The sequence below is a fragment of the Melozone crissalis genome, unplaced genomic scaffold (assembly GCF_028551555.1).
Source record: "Melozone crissalis strain CALT ecotype California unplaced genomic scaffold, PUWL_Pcris_2 ptg000023l_1, whole genome shotgun sequence".
NCBI classification, from domain to species: domain Eukaryota; kingdom Metazoa; phylum Chordata; class Aves; order Passeriformes; family Passerellidae; genus Melozone; species Melozone crissalis.
In genome coordinates, this window is record NW_026535801.1 from 14,993,631 (window position 1) to 15,012,501 (window position 18,871).

Genomic DNA, 18,871 nt, shown 5'->3' on the forward strand with positions numbered 1-18,871 from the left:
AATCAGCAGCTATAAGCATGCTTTCTTCATTTATCATCTCTGGCTACCGGGCAAAAGTTGGATTACTTCTCTTTATGACATTTCCCCTCTACTCCCTGACATGCAGAGGCCGGGTGGTTGGGTTGCAACAAGAAATCATTCCTGCCTTCCCAAGACATTTTTGCTTTAAATAAATAATTATGCTTATGGAAACAGCGTTATTCTTGGACATCTAAACAGTGAAGCAAAGTGAAGATTACATGTGATACATTCAAATGAAAACTGAAGGACCTAATGGGTCAGCATAAAAATACCACAGGACATTGTCTGCTCCCTCAGCCCTTGTCATTTTCCCTGTGTGGGTTGGGTGTTAGTCCTAGGAAGCTGCACAGTGAGTCCTGCTCATGCAGGACTATAAGAAGGGGATTTTTGGCCATCCACATCCAGGGTAAATCCCCTGTGCATTCCCTGCTCTACAGTGGACAGAATTATCGCTTTGGTTATTCTGACATATGGACGAGACCATCAGCTACAACTCATTGCACCCCTTGGACACGTAATCCAGCAGGGACAGACAGGTCCCCACGCTGATGGAAATGCCAAAGCAAGGGCAGTCAATGTACAGCTCCTGCAGAAAGCACAGCTCAGCCACAGTGCTCAGAAAGCTCACCCGAGAGCCCAGAGGCTGAAGTCTGAAGCCTAGAACTGCTACAGGCAGGGAGGGAAGGCAAGGTCTGCTCCTGTGTGAAACCTAGCCCTTCATTATCCAACTCACTACACTGAGAGCTGCTTAACTGAAATAAGTGTGTACAAGCAGAAAGTTTGGATTTATTAATTCTCCATCTTCAGATATGAAAAATGTTGGCTGTTTGTGGAGGGCATGTACCAAAGGAACTGAAATCAATGGAACTACTCCAGAGGTGCATTTGGACTTTCAGAAATCACAAGACCCTTTGAGGCACAGACCTCATGCGAGTCATATGAGCTGTTATTTACAGACACAGAGAGATGAGGAGAAGCAAGGAGAAAAAAAGAGATACAGTTTAATTTAAACAGGACAACATGGGAGACATGCTGTGTGTAAGTGCTGTTAGACCAGGATGCAGCAGCTGCTGTTCAGAGAGAAGGAGCTCCCAACAAGTCCAAGGCCTCCAGCACATGGAAGCAGTGACTACAGCAGAGGTATTTAATGTCATATTGTGATGCTTCTGCATTGAGATAGGGGAAGCCTGGATGCTTCCACTTGTGGGAGTGCAAAGCTGTCATATTTGCTTCTAACCAGACAGCATCAAACTTTGCAGCTTCAGGCTTGTGAAGCACTGAAAGAGGAATCTACCTTAGATGACAATAAGTGTCTTTGATGAGATGAGCGGGGAGAGGAGATTGCACTCCAGCAAGTTCTATGCCAGTGAGAGATTGCAAAACAGGGAGGCAGCCAACAACCTACAGTTCTGGAGGAGGCAGCATGCCACAGATTGCAAATCCTGTGTTGACAAATTATAACCCATTCAACAGAGCTGCTTGGGAGGGCTTGAAGCCTGCTTGCCATTCACTGCTACCTTTTTCTATAGCTGAGCAGTGTACAGCAGTGTTATGCTGTATGGGCCAAATTGACAGGCTGTGTAAATTATACAGTGGTGAGGAAGGAGGTGAAGGGTAAGGGATTAAGGGGGAGGAGAATACATAAATGTAAACTTCCTGAAATTTCACTCCTGCATTTGAGTTTTGGTCCCTGCCCTAACAGGTTATTTAGAGATTAATTAATTCAGATTGAGGGGGAATAACATGCCTTTAGCATGATGCTGGCAGAAGTACCCTCTGCAGTTAAGGCAGCTTTATCTTTGTGTGTTCTGAGTGAGTGCTACCACTCACCAACACAGGAACACACTGACAGTTGCTCCCCTCACAGCCAGTACTGGAGATCTATGACTGGAAGAGAGAGAGATGAAAATGATGTGCATTGCTCAAAGCCACTGCAGTCAAGGAGAAAGAAAAGAAACTCATCAGTAGAATGGAGTTTGCCAGTGACACAGTTTGTCCCCTTTTCCTATGCCAGCTGTTAGATGTAACCAGAGCATCCCTTTCTCTACCTCCTCTGCAGCCTCTGCAGCTCCACAGCCTCCAGAGCTGGAGGTACAGCACACAGGGACCTTGGAGTTACACTGGTTCTTTCCAGGAGCAAGATGTTGTGGAGGGGTTCAAATGGGTGAGGTGCAGCATCCAGAGAGCCAGAAAGGAGATATTTTATCCAATGGTTATTCCAGCCATTAATCAGTACTTAATTACTGAATGACCTGCTAGTAGACCCAGCAATCTAAAACACATACCAATTTCTTCATGAAGCAGAGACCAGGCATCCCATTTGGAGCTGCCACATCCTATGTACATCTAGAGAAGCTGTGTGAAGGATCCTGTGCGACTGTGTACAAGGGGATCAGCAGGTGAGCAATACTGCCTTCCCAGTGCTTGCTGAAAACACCTCCTATGGCAGATAAAGGCAAATCAAAAGTCCAGTTTTGCCTTTAACATGATATTTGCAAAGCCCCATCCCCATTTTTCAGGGAACTCCTCCACTGCAGCTGTGGAGGCATCACAAAGACTCTTTGATCCACAGCAGTGTGCCAGGAGATTGTCTGGCTGAACAAGGGGGGAAGCAAAGGTTTTCCTTGAAGTGAGCAATCTCTGCATAGTTGAAAAATTGGGCATGAGGTCATGCTGGCATCACACAGGGACAGGAAAGCTGTGAGAAGGTGGAGTGGGGCCACTGCTCAAAGCCATGCTCTAGCAATACCTGGATAGCAGCACAGTGCTTGTTTAGTCAGGTGGGCTGGTCTCAGCTCACACAGGATGGAGGAGGTCTGGAATTACCTTTGAGTTTGGCCTGAGTGGGTCAGCAAGCCCCAGAAATTTTGCTTGGGTGTTTGCTTGGGAGACTGTTAGTGTTATCATGCCAAGCACTGAGAAGCTTCATGTGACTTTCTACTGTGACCTGACAGGATCAACAGCCAGGTGGTGGCACTGAAAGTGATCAAGCTGGAGGCAGAGGAGGGAGTGCCCTTTACAGCCATTCGGGAAGGTAAGACATAGAGGAGCATCACTCTTGAAGAGCATTTGTTTCAATGTGGAAAAGCTCCATGATGTCTTCCTCAGTCCTTCCTTGCTTATTCAATGTGCCAGCTGTCCTTCTCCCAAAATTCTCAGTGTCCTTATCCTCTCATGGAGGATGTCTTCACGCTGGGCTGGACAGGCATGGAATGGACAGAGAAGGAATCTCTGGTGTATGCACTTGTGAGAGATGCACCCATGCCTGTGATAAGGAAAGTGCCAGCTGCAGCTGGAGCATGTTCTGTCTAGCAGTGCCAGGGCCCCCTTGCACCTTCTGCTTGCTGCCTCCTTCACAGCTGCTTTCTCTCTCCCTCTAGAAAGTACACAGCCTTTGCCACTGCTGCATTGGGCAGTTGTAGACTTGTTACTACAACCATGACACTTTCCTAGCCAATTCCTGGAGCATCACAGATCCCAGCCCGAAGAGAGATACTTTCAATAAAAGTGATGTGTAATAACATCTGTTATTTCAGTCCAATGAGAAATTCTTCTTATCAGTCGACTTTGTAGAACACTGGGCAGATTCCTCAATTTCTTGGAGAAAGAAATGCTTTTGTCCAAATACTTGATTTTGGCTGAAAGTATTTACATTTCCCTACAGACTAAGTTCACAAGCCTGCCTGAAACACCAAGGTTTCTATTTTCATCTGCTGTACAATCCCAAGAAGACCATAATCTGTGTTCTTCCATACACAGAAATATGCAACTGTTGTGCCAGTCTGTTTTATGGTATTAGTGAAAGCTATCCAAGTAGGACAACACACATGAGGGTTTTTTTTAGTTCTTACTGCACTTGTGAAACGAGGGTTAATCTTGTGACAGGGATGGAGAGTCAGGGACCAGATGTGCCAGCTTTCACAGAGCAGCGCCAGCACAGAAGGACTCTCATAGCAGTCAACTCAGAATAATGAGAGAGGTTACTGAATCCACTCCAGGTTTATAACTGTAATTAAGACAAGAAAGTTTACAAAGTCCTTAGTCCAATTCTGTGTGAAAGCAGAGACACACCTAAATATGCCTATTTAAAAAATGGCTTGTGTTACCTTTCCTCATTTGCTGTGGTGCTTTTGCTCTGCATTTACACTTGTAGCCCACCAGTAAAATAAACATTAAAAGCTTTATCTGCATTGAACTAATGATGCACCAAAGATCAGCACCCCTTTAACATGCTCTACTGGACAGGCTGAGAGTCTTAACTTCATTCATTATGGGAGAAAACACGGGCGATCCTACGAAGGGTCTGCTTTAAGTAGGTCTTTTGTGCACTGCTGGGCTTTGCAGCATCTGACACCTCAAATTTACAATGTAAGTCAGCAGCAAAAACAAAGCACAAGATTTATTAAGGCGGCGCATTCTCTCCTACTCTGGAGGAATGTGCTCCGCTGACAAAGAGACGCTTCACCCCAGGAAGCCCCGCAGAGACAAAATGCGTTTAAAGCTCGGCTCTGGCAGTAGCACCTGACACCCCAGCAGGGGGTTGTAGAAGCAACAAAGTGAGGAGCAGTTCCCAGAAGCCTGATTGAGGCACAGGCGCTGAATCCTCCATTTTACTGTGGACCCTCTGTGCTGCCCCTCTGGAGCAATAATTCCGGTCATATGGAATTTTTGAGGTATCACAGAGTCAGGTTATCATGTTCTGTAGCAGATGGGCTCTAGCCAGAGTATTTTTACTAGATTCATAGCGAGTGTGAAGCATGTTTAACATCCATACTGCTATGCACTCGGGACGTACTGGTGGTAGCTAAATGGACTAGTATCAATGGCAGAGGCAGTTTAGCTGCAGCAACACCAAGCTCTGTGCAAGAACTACTTTGTAATCCAGTAGTTGTGCTGAATCAGGCATCCCTCACTGCTCAGTAGTCTCAGGAGTGACACAGGCTTGGGCCACAGCTGTGTAATACAGTGTAACTCTGGCAGTAGGGCTTTTAGAATCAGGTGAGATTGTTACGGTTAAAAAAGGCAAAGTGCTAATCCGGTATAAATTTGCTTTGCCTGCATGAAACTCTTCAAATATCTTTTTCAGATTGTGTGAAAAACAAAAAAGCAGCTTTTAATGTGACCAAAACTGTGCCTCCCACAGCTGGCCCATGTTCTGTATTGTGTGCTTCAGCTAATTCAGCTGAAACAAGATTGTATGCCAGTGCCTTATTTGAATGAAATTTGTAGCACTGTGTGGTCTGACAGCAAACTAATTTGGTTTTATCAGCAGCAAAAAGTGGGTCTGGAACAGCTCTGAGGCTATTCTGCTATGTCAGAAGCAGAACTAAGATCTCCAGTCAGGGACATCTGCTTTTTCGGGGCTTTGGGGCTTCTCTCTGTGTAGTTTGTGTTCCCTGTTTGTGAACAGCTGGGTCAGATTATTCAGTTGTGCCAGTGACCTACAGGCAAAGTAATCCCAGCTTCACCTCTTCCCCACATTCCTCCTCTGTACAGAGTTACTGCTATATTGTCTCATACCTAAGGTAGCAAATGATTAAGCTGTGCAGACTGAGAAGCTGACTTTCTGCTGAGAAGCTCCTTTCATATGAGTTCTGCCTGGAGCCTGCTCTAACATAGCAAACCCAATGCACAGCCAAAAGGCTCAGAAAGCTGCAGCTCCTGCCTTAGCATAAGTCAGGGCTCTGTAGTCTATATGGGGCCAGAGACTGTGCTGCCCCCTGCATCACCACACCCTGGATGTGACAAGGCTTGGCAAAGGCAGGTCAGGACCTAAGGACCAGGGACACACAGTTGCAATGATGCTTTTGATAGTTAGGCTGAAAGAAAAGTGTGCCTAAGTTTTATAGGTACATACAAGTTACTATTCACTCAGTAACTTCATTCTGCTGCATTCTGGCTCTCGGAGCTCCTAGGTCCTCCCTCTCAGCATTTACCTTGAAAAAATTACATCTCCTCAATTTATAAGCTGACACATGGGAACTGTGAACTGCTCTTTCTGATAGAGGCAAGATCCCACCTCTGAGAGATGGATGGGCTTCTGCCAAGCCTGGAGCACTGATGCTTGCTTCTCTGCAGAGCTGTTCCATCCTCCTTCAGGCTCAGTAGCTGCCACTTCTTACAGAACTGCCAAGTCTGGACTATTACTCCCCAGTTTTTTATTTTCGCTGCCTTGTTTTGTGCACGATCTCCTTCCATTTCCAGCAGCAGTAAAGTTGATCTTCCTTTTGTGTTTTCCCAGCTTCTCTTCTCAAGTGTTTGAAACATGCCAACATTGTACTGCTTCATGACATTATCCAGACCAAGAAGACACTAACATTTGTCTTTGAGTACATGGTGAGTTCATGTTTTTCTAGCTTCCTGTGGAGCTAGTACTGGGAAGTATTGGGAAGTGGCTGCAGAATGAATTTACTGCTCTATGAGACATCTACAAAGAAACAAGTTGTAATTCTGTAGTGCAATGATTGATTTTCCTTCTTGATCTCCTGCTTTCCAGCCACACAGCCTTACTCTTTTCTTTCTGCATATGCGACAGCTGTATGCAAAAATAATTCCATGTCTTGTGTCCACTGGGGTGACAGACATTATTTACCTCCATTTCTGCCTTGCCAACACAATAAAAGTACTGTTTTTCTGCCACAGCAAGGATAGGAAATAATGATATGAGCTCACATCCCAGCTGGGGTCAGATTTGGCACTGACCCCAGTGGCTTACCATGACCAAGCTGTGAGTTGCTCTCATGGGGAGACCAGGATACCAATAAAATTCTCCACTTAAATCTTGCTACTTCTCATGCTTTTGCAGATAGTCTACCAAATGATAAAGGAAATACAGAGGCTATGTCTTCTTATTGCAGCTTTGTGGTTAGTTCTGGCACAAGTATGAATTCTGTTAAGCAGCAGCTTCAGGTCACAAGTGCTGGGTGAGATAACAGGTCAGCCAGGTCCCTGGTGTGGCCCAGAACTTAAGCACATGCTTGTGTGCTGCATCAGACCAGATGTTCACCCAGGTGAAATAGGCAGCTTTGTAGCAGTTGCATATTTTTCCATTTACAGAAGAGGCATTGTTGGTAGAGGCATTTTACAGCAGAAACTTTGCCTCAAGTTCTTCTCTTTTGTTTAGCACACAGATCTAGCACAGTACATGAGCCAGCATCCTGGAGGACTCCATTTGTGCAATGTTATGGTGAGTTCCTTAGAAGACTTGTATCCCTTAAGGCATGAGGAAGAGTTATTTTCCACTATGTATGGTCACTGTAAATTACTTACTCATATTTGTTACATATATGACAAAAACTTGGGAGAAAATCTACTTTTGATGATATAACAAGCTCCCTCTCAGTCTCCAAGTCTCCAGGCCTTTTTTCAGTTAGCTCCTCTTCCTATTTTCTGAGCGTACAAGCAGGCATTCAGCTTTTGAGAACAATGACATCTTGTGGCAAGGAAACCTATCTCTACACAAATTTTTGTCCTTTTATTGTTACAATGCATTATCTCTCTAATTAAAACTCTCACATCTCACTCTCTTCCCATTTGGAACTATCTTCATATTTGCAGTCATTTAAGTCCCTTTTTTTTCTCCCATACCTTTTGTGATTGACTGGATCTGAACACAGCCAAACATGTACCCTTACTTTATAGATTGATGTTATAATAGTTTCCTGCTCTCCTCTCTATGCATCTTCACATTTAATTAACTTTCAGGACTGCTGCTGCACACTGGCTTAAGGTTTCAGTGCAGATGTCCTCAGTGAATGCCTGGGCCCTTTTCCTGAGCAGCTTCAGTTAATTTATCTTACAGCTGTCAACAATAACTTTGTATCTTATCAAACTGCCTATTCATCTGGCTTTGTCAGATCTCTCTGAAGTTCCTCACTGTCACTTGTTATCACAACTAATCTAAATACTTCTGTCATCTTCAAATGTTGCCACATTGTTCACGTCTTTTTCCAGATAGTTGTTAAGCAACACCAATTCTGATGAAGTTTTTTTGGGCCTCAGATTTTAAACATCCTTAAAGCTCAGCTACATCTGAGATGCAGTGTAGCAGTTTTGGCACAGATCTCAAGGGTGCTGCTACCAGACATGCTCGTAAAGCACGTGGAGCACATGGCTGTAATATGTACTCCCTGGCATTTCTGTGAATAAACACTAGCCAGCTGCTCTGCTTTCCTGTCCAGAATACTCACTGTCAGCAGGAACTGAACTGCAAATTATTTACTGCTCCTTCAGGAGGGTCATCTAGCTTGCTTCATTTTTGCTGGCAAATGCAGTTTGTTTTTTCTGAGTGATTCCTATGGAATATAAATATGCAGTATGTTACAGGGACAATTGTCTGATACAAAAATGACCTATGGGTGTCACTGTTTTTCTTCCTCTTCAGGATAAACCTCTGGTGAAAAATATATTTTCTCTGATGAAGTCATATTACTTTTGCTGTGTTTTATTTCTATCCGTTGTCAAACTTCATAACTTGTTTCAGCCCAACTTATTTTACCCCAGGCTTGTTTAGACTACCATGATGGTGGGAGTTAGATATTTATTTATTGGCTTCCTTTCTTGCTTGGTTTCCTTCTTCCTTGCTTGCTTTGTTCATCATATCTGATTTGCTGTATTTTTAAAACCAGGTCCTCATGTTATCTCCCAGCTTGAAGCCAACAGTTCCCATTGCCAGGTCAGTCAGTTCCCTGCTCCACTGGTGGCATGTGCAGTGGCCATGGAACCCAGTCAGCTGGTGCCATCCGGCTCAAGGGGGCAAACCTTCAGCTCCTTAGGCTTTCATTTTGTTTGGCTGTGTGTCTTTGTGTCTTTGTCTTGAGCACTGCAACCAGCACAGCTGCTGTTCTGAAAGCTGGGGTCTGTGTTTTGGCAAGCTGACTTTGCTCCTGCAATCAACAGTCCATTTCTAAAGAAAAGCTAAATTTCCAAAATGTTCATTTATGGACCACAGTTAAACTGCCCTCCTGGCCAAATATTCCACCCTAAAAACCTCAGAAAGCTGTAGGGCAGTCATAACCCACCACAGTTTTCTCCTCCTCAGCCAGCTCTACTCATTTTTGGGATTTTTATTGGTTTCTTATTGCTTTGTCTCTGCTTTGTTCCAGGGTTCTCCTAAAGTTCAGAGTTAATGTATCAATGCAAAGTCACACAAAATCATTTCAGTTTTTTTGTTGGCTTTTCCCAGCTCTTCATGTTCCAGCTTTTGCGTGGCCTGGCTTACATCCACCAACAACACATTCTTCACCGAGATCTGAAACCCCAGAACTTGCTCATCAGTTGCCTCGGTGAGCTCAAATTAGCCGACTTTGGTGAGTCACAGTTTAGATACAGCTGTGTATCTGCTCAGGCCAAAGCTGCAGCATGCATATAGATCTGTATCCACAGCCAATTAAGGCAGAGAAGCATAACCTTTTCTTGAACTTCAGGAAACTATTTCTGTGGTCAGTACAGCTTTTCTTGTATTTATACTGATAGGTGCAGGGATTAAACTCATTTAAGTCAGAGCAATTACTGCCATGTAAAACTCGTTCAAGAGAACAAAGAATCAGCCCCTCTCTGTTCAGAAAATAATGTAAGGTGTGGAGTCCACAGCAATGTGTGACCCAAAAAGGCTTTCTTGGCATTGGTTTGGGATAGCTGCTTCAGTCTCAAATGATAAAGCCCTGTAAAACACAGCCTATTACTTGATTTGATCTGCCCCAGAGGTATATTCAAGAAACACTTTCTTTGCCAATTGCTTTGTAAGCTGCATTGAGATTACTTGTGTTTGAAGAGAAAATGATGTCCTGTTTCCAATTATTATCATCTATGCACTGTACAGGTAGAAGGACTGTCCTAACACAGCATTTTTTATTGGTTTGTTGGGGTTTTTTTGCAGGCCTTTCTCGTGCCCAGTCCATCCCCAGACAGACATACTCCTCTGAAGTTGTGACACTCTGGTACCGTCCTCCTGATGTGCTGCTTGGAGCTACAGCTTATTCTTCTGATATAGATATTTGGTACTGACCAATATCAAAGCTCTGGGGTTCCCTGGGAAAAAATATTTTTATCTGAATTAAATTAAATCAGCCAAAGTTACACTAGTTACAGTTGTAAGTAGAGGAATTAACACCTCTGAGCAGTAAATTTGTGAGCAGTGTGGAGTTTTGTAGAAGCTTCGTAGAGGGTTCATAGAAGTTTTTGGGAATTATGTCACTACATCTCAGCTGTGGATTGATACAAACCTCATCTGATAATATTTATGAGAGATATGCATCTTGTCTGGTAACATCTATGGACCATTTTTGTGTCTTGCAAGAGAACACATTTGCTCAATACAAGTGTATCTATGTAGTCAGCTGAGCCAGTAGTAACTCTCTGCAGAAATGGTTTTGTGTGAAAACAATTGGACCCACAACTGCACCATCAGTTACTTAGGCCTTGGTAACAGAATGTGACATTAAAGGGTTTCTCAATGAGTCTGGAGATAGAAAGATGTCTGAGATTTTAATTATTTCTGTGATACTGTGTCCTTCTTCTCAAAGGCCATGTCTCAGATGCAGTCTGTACTTCACTCAGGAGAAGGGCTGTGTCTGTTAAAGCCTTGTTTCCTTATGAGCTCTACCCAAAAATCTTGATGTGTTTGGGAATCAAAAGGAAACAAGCTGCACATTCATAGATGGGAGAGGAGTCTCTGAGAGTGGGCAGAAAACAGCAGAGGATGAAAGCTTTGCAGGCTCCCAGTGGTCTTTTGGGCTGGCTTGGATGGTAGCTGTGCTAACTGTAAGGTTCATCTACCTTCTGGCTTACTTCTGCACCACCTCAGCCCACTTCCAACAACACAGTCCTGACATGCTCATGGGCAGTGTGCAGCTCGTGAAATTGCAGGAGACCTTCCTGATTCTGGCAATTTTACATCTGTACATGGTATTGCTGCTTCACCCTTTCTTCAGACCAGTTCATCTTCTGCTTGTACCTGTCCCACCAGGACTTACTCTTAACTACTGCAGAATCAAAGGCTGGGAAGAGGTAGGAGTGCAGCAGGCTGAAGAATGTGCAAGATGGTTGACTAAGTTTACAAACAGCAAAGCTCCAGGTCTTCACAGGCTGTATCTCCCTCCAGAGGTCTGCATCTTATCAGACACTCCAGTGACCTAAGTCTGGAGGGTAGGTCAGGCAAACGGAAGTTTTTAGATTGTTTACTTCCCTAGAACTGCTGCTAATTTAATTATTTAAAGGCTTCTCTAAGGAGGAAAACCTTGCTAAATTCTAATGGCTTCCAGCTGCTAAGCCAGTCTAAATAGTCCTGTCTACTACCCCCACTACCTGTCATTTTTCCCTCCAGACAGTGTCTCAGAAATGTCTGCTGAGTTTGAAGAACATGCCTGCCTAGCAGATTAGAGGGTTTGTATCAGGCATAAGCCTGTTGGTTTTTTTCCCTGAAAGCTGACCCCGTCCAAAGGCAGCTATGCACAGAAAACATGTCATTTCTGCCTATGCAAAACCAACATCCCCACTACATGACTGTGCTCTGGTGTAATGAATAGCAATGTAGGAGTGGTGTACAAAGATCCCAGCCCTAGCAGCACAGTGCTGTCTGTCCCACTGAACTACATCCACACTATGGGCACCTTTGTTATAACGCCTCCTTATAATAACAACATTCCAAGTGTTTGCCCTAAAGAAAGATGTCATGCTGAGAGAATAGAGAGTACTTCAGTGAGCTCTATTCAGTAACTTCCTCTAACAAGAGTCATTTATTATCTTGATGTACACTGCATTTAAGTTCAATTTTTGTCTATTAGGAAATAATGTGAATTCACACAGATGTTACTTGTCTATTGGGAAGAAAGGAAAAAAACCCCTATGTCCTTTGGATGCTGCAATTTACATGAAGGCAGGTCAGAATGCCCTTGGTAATGGCATGAGACAGTGGGTGTCAAAGCCTTGGTTTAAAGAAACCAATTATAACAAAATAAAACATTATTGCAATTCATGCATAGTGTGCTTGAGCAGCAATACTGTCAGTGGGAGGCACATGGGAAGTGAATGAAGCCTTGAATAGATGAAGAAAGAGATATAGAAGGAGACTTGGTCGCTCTTGGACTAACTAGAAAAGCTGCTTTAATCTCTCTGTATCTCTTTTCTCTTTCTTTCTCCCTCACTATCTCTTCAGGACTTCAGAAGATTCAATTAAGGGATTTCAGGGAGATTACACTGCATATCAGAAGGACTTTTTTTTCTTTTTTAGAAAAACACCAAGTGCTTTATATACAGCCACATTAATGGCTGCAAACATCATGTGTGCCTTAAAATGTCTTTTCAGTCAGTCTTTCCTTGTATAATCTTCCATTTAAAAAAACAAAAAGAGAAAAAAACTCACAGTGTTCTTCCCTTGTAGATTCATGTAGAATAGGAGTTCACATGCAGTCATTTAACAAGGACCTGCCAGGCTCACTACAGCCTTCTCCTCAGCCTGGTTCACAGTGCCCCAATATGACAAACTGGGACATATTGGCTAAGGGCTCCACTGTATAAAGCAGGCTTGGTGATGAACAAGAGGAAGGATATATTTCTGGTTAAATATAAAATAGTGCCAACAAAAACTCTAAAACATGGAGAGGGAACTGTGGGATGCAGTAGAGATATCTTAAATCTTAATTCTGATGAGAATCTTTCCACTGTGTGATGCAGCACTGCAAGACTGAGGGCAAAGTACAGTGTTCAGACCTTCCCCAGGGACTGCGGATGGATACAACTGTACTGTCTAAATCAGCTCTGCTTGTGCTCCCTGAATATCCCCGTAACTTTTCCTACTACTTTAACTGTCACTGTTTTGATTTGTGTACATATCTGGCACTTCTAGGCCTCTTCCCAAAAGAGCCCTCCCTCTGCCCTATCACTTCCCAAGGCAATTTTATAGGACTGAGGCCCTCTGCGAAACTTATAGACTGGAAGGGGTAAGAAGACTTGAGAAATTAATATTAGAGGGGAAAGAAGGAAAAGGGGAAAAGCAAAACAACCCCAGGTCTAAGCAACATTTAGAAACATTTAAAAGTAAATGCTTTTGAATCATCCTCTTTATCAGAAGGATCCTCATAATGCTGTCAGAGCTGTAACTGTCACTCTCAGAGGGAAAGCTGAGGCCTCTACTGCAAGGCTAATATGAGTACCATTAGTTTCCAAAGTTCCTGCTCTTGCCAGTCTTATGGTCCTTTCTGGCTAGGATATCAGAATGCAAACTGTGGTAGAACATCATCATCACTAGTTCCAAAAACACAGACAGTTGTTTCTCTTCCCCCTGCAAATCAAGAGTACGCAAATTGCTTTGACCATGCACAGTTGAACTTGTGCAATTACAGCAGCCCCTGGGGTTGCAAAATAGGGTGAGCCACTTGGGTACATCCATCAGCTGTGAAAACAGTCTTGGTATGCCACTGGGCTCAGTAGAATCTGTCTGTGGGTTCCAAAGTAATGTCTAATCATGTGGTAGTGCTATGAAACACCAGGAAAACTCTTTGTTGCAAAAGCTGTGGATTTAAGTTTCATGATGCCTGGACTCTGTAAGAAGATATTAGACAAGCAAAGAAGCTCATCTCACAAGACTTACCAAGGTTAGAGCACAGGAAGCTAAGGGAAAATGCAGCAGAGATGTTTATGAAAACAGTGTTAGATATGGATCTGCAAACAGGCTTGGCACCAGCTGGTGTGCAAGGATGACCAAAATAAATACCACAGATGAGCTCCGTGCCAGGGTTTCACCTGACCACAGCCAGGTGGGAAAAGCAACTACAGTATTGCAAAAACAAGGTGCAAAGGGTAACACAGGAGTACAGATGACCAGAACAGATTACCAGTTATTGCTAAGCAGGTGCAAATAATACTTTCAGAGCTTGTAATACAAAGCTGGGTTTTCAAGAGTTGAGCCTAAAGGACTCAAATATGATATAACCAAAGAAGAATGAGACTGAAACCTGAAGAATTGCAATGGGGCTTAGTGAAAAGACAGAAAATGTAGAAAAAATTGAAGGAAATCATTAAAAAGTAAATTAGTGCAGTTTTACACCATATAGTAGGAGATGAGAATAGTTGCAAATAGGCAATTCTACCTCGATCACAACTATTTAATCTTTAATGCCATGAGGACTAATACACCTTAGTAAAATGAAGCAATTTGCCAGATGTTGGGTTTTTTAAGCTGTCTGGTTTGTTTTGGAGCAAGTGTAGAGCAGGGGATGACATAAAAATAAGAATATTTTAACTTGCTGTTATGACCAGGTTTTTTATGCTATGGAATCTTGCCTTCAGCTTTCCAGTAAAGAGCTAATTGCTTCTGAAGGAAAATGGCTATAGTAGTTAGTGCCTCTGAGTTCTTTCTGCATCTAATATATCCTTCAACCCATGAAGTGTGTACTACCTCCCTGTTTTGTAAGTACTCCAATTTTGTACCCTTTTCTCATGGAAAGTCCATGCACAGGCTTCTGCCATGATCCTTTTATCACATAGTTTGTAACAGGATTAATGGACAGAGACCTGAAAGCATTTTTTTGGTACTGGAAAAAAAGATAGTGCTTAGTCGGCTTCTTTTCCAAGGATTTCACCTGTCTTGTCTTGATGGTGAAAAGTGAATTTATTTTTTTTTTTAGTGGGTGGTGCTGATGAGAAAAAGGAGATGGAAATAGACATGTATGGAACCTTGACCCCTTTGGATTTTGAAATCCTGGAGGCATGTGAATGTAACTTATCTTTGATCTGCTCCCTTCCTGTTTCTCTTGTGCACTTGTATCAAGATTTCTGCATTTACAAATCAGAATTCCTAAATTTCCATTCCAACAATTATCTCTGCCTCTCTCCCCACCCATCCTAGCAATCATAATGCATATATCATTTATGTGAATGAGTTAATACCTTGGGTTTCTTGCAGGAGTGCAGGCTGTATATTTGTGGAAATGATCCAGGGTCAGCCAATATTTGCAGCAACTTCTGGTACTCATGAACAACTGGAGAAGATCTGGGCGGTGAGTAAAATGCACTCTGAAATGGAAGAGAAAAAGAATCCATTGCTCCAGCCTAGTTAATTTTGAAGCCCTAAGCATAGGTCCTGTGAATAGCAGAAATAATTTGGTCTAATCTGCCAAATTCATAGCAGACTTTGTAACCCATTTTATATTTGGCAACTTTCTTACAGACACAGGAGTAAATCAAATGACTTCCTTTTGATGTTTGTCATCTCATCAAAAATTTAAAGCAAGCCAATTAAAGTGACATAAAATTGAAAAAGGCATAAAAGGTGTGCAGGTACTGCAAATTCTGTTGCTTCTTTTTAAATCCTTTACTTACTGTAGGATACAGCACACTAATACTGCTCCAGAATTACCTTGAAAATGGCAAGACCTTGAGGTTTGTTACAGATCTTTCTTCACTTTAACTTGGTACGTTTTGTATCATCCAGTTTATGGTGTGGCTTTAGAGACTGATTTGCCATAATGGAGAGTGTGAAATAACTTTATAAAGATAGTAGTGAGTGAGAGCAACATATTTGGGACCTTCCTAAGTTGTTTTCCCTGCTGGGGAAGCGAGGCACATTCCAAGGGCAGGTGGCAGAGCTGAGGCAGTCAGCAGCACTGACAGGTTCTGTGCGCTCCTGGCCGCTCGTGCTGACTCAACAGCGAGGTCACCTAAGCATTCATCTTAGGTCTTGCTGTAGGTATCACTTGGTCTTCTCAGCCTGGACAAGAGGAGTCTGAGGGGAGACCTCACTGCAGTCACAACTTCCCTGTGAGGGAAAGAGGAGGGGCAGGCACTGATCTCTGCTCCATAGTGACCAGTGACAGGACCAGAGGGAATGGCCTGGAGTTATGTTAGGGGAGGTTTAGGTTGGATATTACAAAAAGGCTCTTCACCCAGAGGGTGGCTGGGCACTGGAATGGGCTCCCCAGGGAAGTGGTCACAGCCAAGACTGCCAGAGCTCAAGAAGCTTTTGGGCAACACTGCCAGGTACATGATGGAATTCTTGAGGTGTCCTCTGCAGGGCCAGGAATTGGAAACAATGATCCTTTTGGGTCCCTTCCAACTCAGCAGATTCTGTGATTCTGTGTCTACCCTTTCACATTTTCTCCCAAGGATTTACTCTTATGCATAGAGTGTTTCTGAAACATGGGTTTTCAAAGGAGAAAGTACAGAAAAAATAAAATTCATTTAAATAATGAGAAATTACTTTACAGCCATTAGACTGCATAAGTCAGATTTTTAGACTTGAGTTCAGTCCATTTAAATAAATGCTGAATTTCTCTTTCACAGGGGTGGGGGGAAGAATTATTGGGGGGGGGGGAATCCATACTTAGCCAATTAACAAGGTTCAAAGCCAGGGCAGGGTCCAGTTTCTCAGAGTGTGAATGAAGGCTATCCTTACACTTATGTCTCTGAAATCTCTGGATACATTTCCTGTGGGTTTGCATTAGAGGGTTATAGCATTATCGTAATTTCTCTGGTATTATAACTAATACCATGATTAACAGGATTTGTGCCACAGAAGGCAAAAAAAACCCCTTATTTAAAAATCATGAGGAAGTTTAAAGAGTTATGAAATAATTAGTGCTTTTCACAGGAGGTTTTATGATATTATACAGCCTGGAATGAGGCTCTGTGTTAGACCAAGATTTCAAAGCTCCTTAGAGGCTCTCGATGTCTAGCATGAGATATTTTGCTGAGTGTGAGGTTCAGAATGGAGATTCCTACTGTTTTCTCATAGTCAGTTCCTTTCATGTACTACTAGTAGAGGCACCCTGCACTGGTAGAGAGACCACCTGCATTTGTGTGCATGAGTCTCTATGGCCCAGTATGTTCGTCTCCACGTGGGACTGTTGGTTCACACACCATACAGATACATGGTTGGAAAATCCCCATTCTGTGAAATGTGTTTGTCCTGTTGAATCATCAGGACTGACTGGCTGTCATTTTACCAAAAATTGTTCTAAAGGCAAGTGCCACCTAAAGCAGTCTCCATCTCCCATCTCTATCCCTGGCTGCTCATTGCTGGTCTGTGTCACCTCTCACTTGTGGGGCTACATGAACTTGGGACCCTGCAACTTTGTTTTCTCCCTGGCTTACTCTAAATGAGATCAGCTTCTTTGCCCTTCTCATCCTCTGGCTGCACAAACAGTAGCCCTAATGAGCACTGGTACTCATGAAGGCATGGCCCAGGAGCAGGGCCAAACATGAAGGGAAGGCTGGCAGTGTTGGTTATGGAAGTGTGGCATGAGTGAATGAGAACTCCAGCATCTCCAGTTTGCTCATGGCATGGAGAGCAAGCAAACCTGACCAACTCAAGATCCATGATTCAAATTTTAAGAAGCTGGGCATAGGATTTGCATGCAAAAGCTCCATCTTATTGATTAACATCATGCTGAGAAGGACTTCATGTGGGCTGGATTAGGCTACAGCATGCCACCAGGGTGCTTCTGCTGCTGAGCCAAACATTGTGCCAAATGAATGACGACAAGGCTCCTCAACACAAAACATACAATAAGACTTCCCAACAAAATTAAACAAAATCAGCGAGGTTGATTCCTTCAGCTAAGTCATCACAAGAGAAGCAAGCAGTTAGAGGGCAGAGAGAAAGAACAATGATTTACACCATCTTAAAGCACTTGCTGAAATACAAGCACTGTAAAAATGTTTCTGGCTGAAACTGTTTCTTCCCCAGTGGTATGAACTGACCTGCACCAAGACCTTTCACTATAGAGTGTAGAGAAGTAGCTTTGTTTTTTCTGATGACATGGACAAGAGAGTTAACATCTAGATTTAGGGTAGATACACAACAGGTAAAACAATTGTCAGAGTATAATTAATTTCAAATAAATAATTGTAACACATTGTCTGATTTGGTAAGGAATCTCACTAAAGGTCCAGGGTGAGAAGAGAAGAGAAGAGAAGAGAAGAGAAGAGAAGAGAAGAGAAAAGAAATCACTTGCCCCATTTGTTTTCCATTGGAAAACAAAAAGAGATGGAGGTTTACAGGTTGGAAAAGTATCTTTTGTAATGAAAAGGCTCTGAAAATGCAAATACACATTCATATGGCATTCAGTGATTGGTGCTCTGAACACTTTCACTCCCCAATGCAGTAATATGTAACATTTGCTGTAATCCTTATGTAGAAAAGTATAAGCACACGCAAATAATTATTTGTTTAAATTCTTCACCAAAAGAATCAGAATGCTGAGCTGACCCTGTCAAGTATGATTTTACTATGCACTGAACTTACCCAGTTTCCTCTGATGCCTGTAGAACTGATGTTTGACAACTCACAAGAAAACTTGAAGAATGAGGGCCCACTGAGCAGAGCTTCCTGGAAAGCTAACAGGATAGCAAAAAGAAAGCAAATTCTGGATTCAGGTTCAAATTCCAAATCTCTCTTTTGTGTGCATACAGAGTTTGCTTTGGGCAGACCTGTCCTAGTCACATGATACACACACCAGTCAAGAAGGCATCCTCACCCAGGGCTGTCAAATTACCCATGGTGCAAGCCAGCTTCCAACATCCCCAGCTGGCTGAACACTGCACGACACTTTCTCTTTGGGGAGCTTTCAACTTTCCAAGGTGATTTTACAGGTGAGCAGAGACAAGGATCCTCCCCCTTAGTCTTTGCAGTGGCAGACTGAGCCCATGAACAGTTTGGAACCATGGGCCACAGCAACCGGACGCCGTGCTAACGTGTGCCAGTGATGAGATGCGAACCCTGCTTGTGGCTGTCTTCTCCAGGCAGCTGCAATTGTCACAGCTGTTTCCCAGCTGTGAGTGAGAAAAATAATCAACTACCCGATGCTTTACAAGTGCCACAAGCTGGCTTTATAGTTCTTCCTTCTTTAATGTG

General features: G+C 43.1%; 1 protein-coding gene across 1 annotated transcript in view; it reads left to right on the plus strand.

Moving 5' to 3' along the window:
- Positions 1 to 1,050: 1,050 nt before the first annotated feature.
- Positions 1,051 to 18,871, plus strand: part of CDK15 (cyclin dependent kinase 15) — a 34,121-nt gene continuing 16,300 nt past the window's right edge. The window contains exons 1-9 of the mRNA XM_054278253.1: positions 1,051 to 1,161; positions 2,036 to 2,185; positions 2,323 to 2,420; positions 2,976 to 3,055; positions 6,263 to 6,357; positions 7,145 to 7,207; positions 9,206 to 9,329; positions 9,899 to 10,019; positions 14,924 to 15,017. Coding sequence (XP_054134228.1) covers positions 1,051 to 1,161; positions 2,036 to 2,185; positions 2,323 to 2,420; positions 2,976 to 3,055; positions 6,263 to 6,357; positions 7,145 to 7,207; positions 9,206 to 9,329; positions 9,899 to 10,019; positions 14,924 to 15,017 — 936 coding nt within the window. The remainder of the gene's footprint in view (positions 1,162 to 2,035; positions 2,186 to 2,322; positions 2,421 to 2,975; positions 3,056 to 6,262; positions 6,358 to 7,144; positions 7,208 to 9,205; positions 9,330 to 9,898; positions 10,020 to 14,923; positions 15,018 to 18,871) is intronic.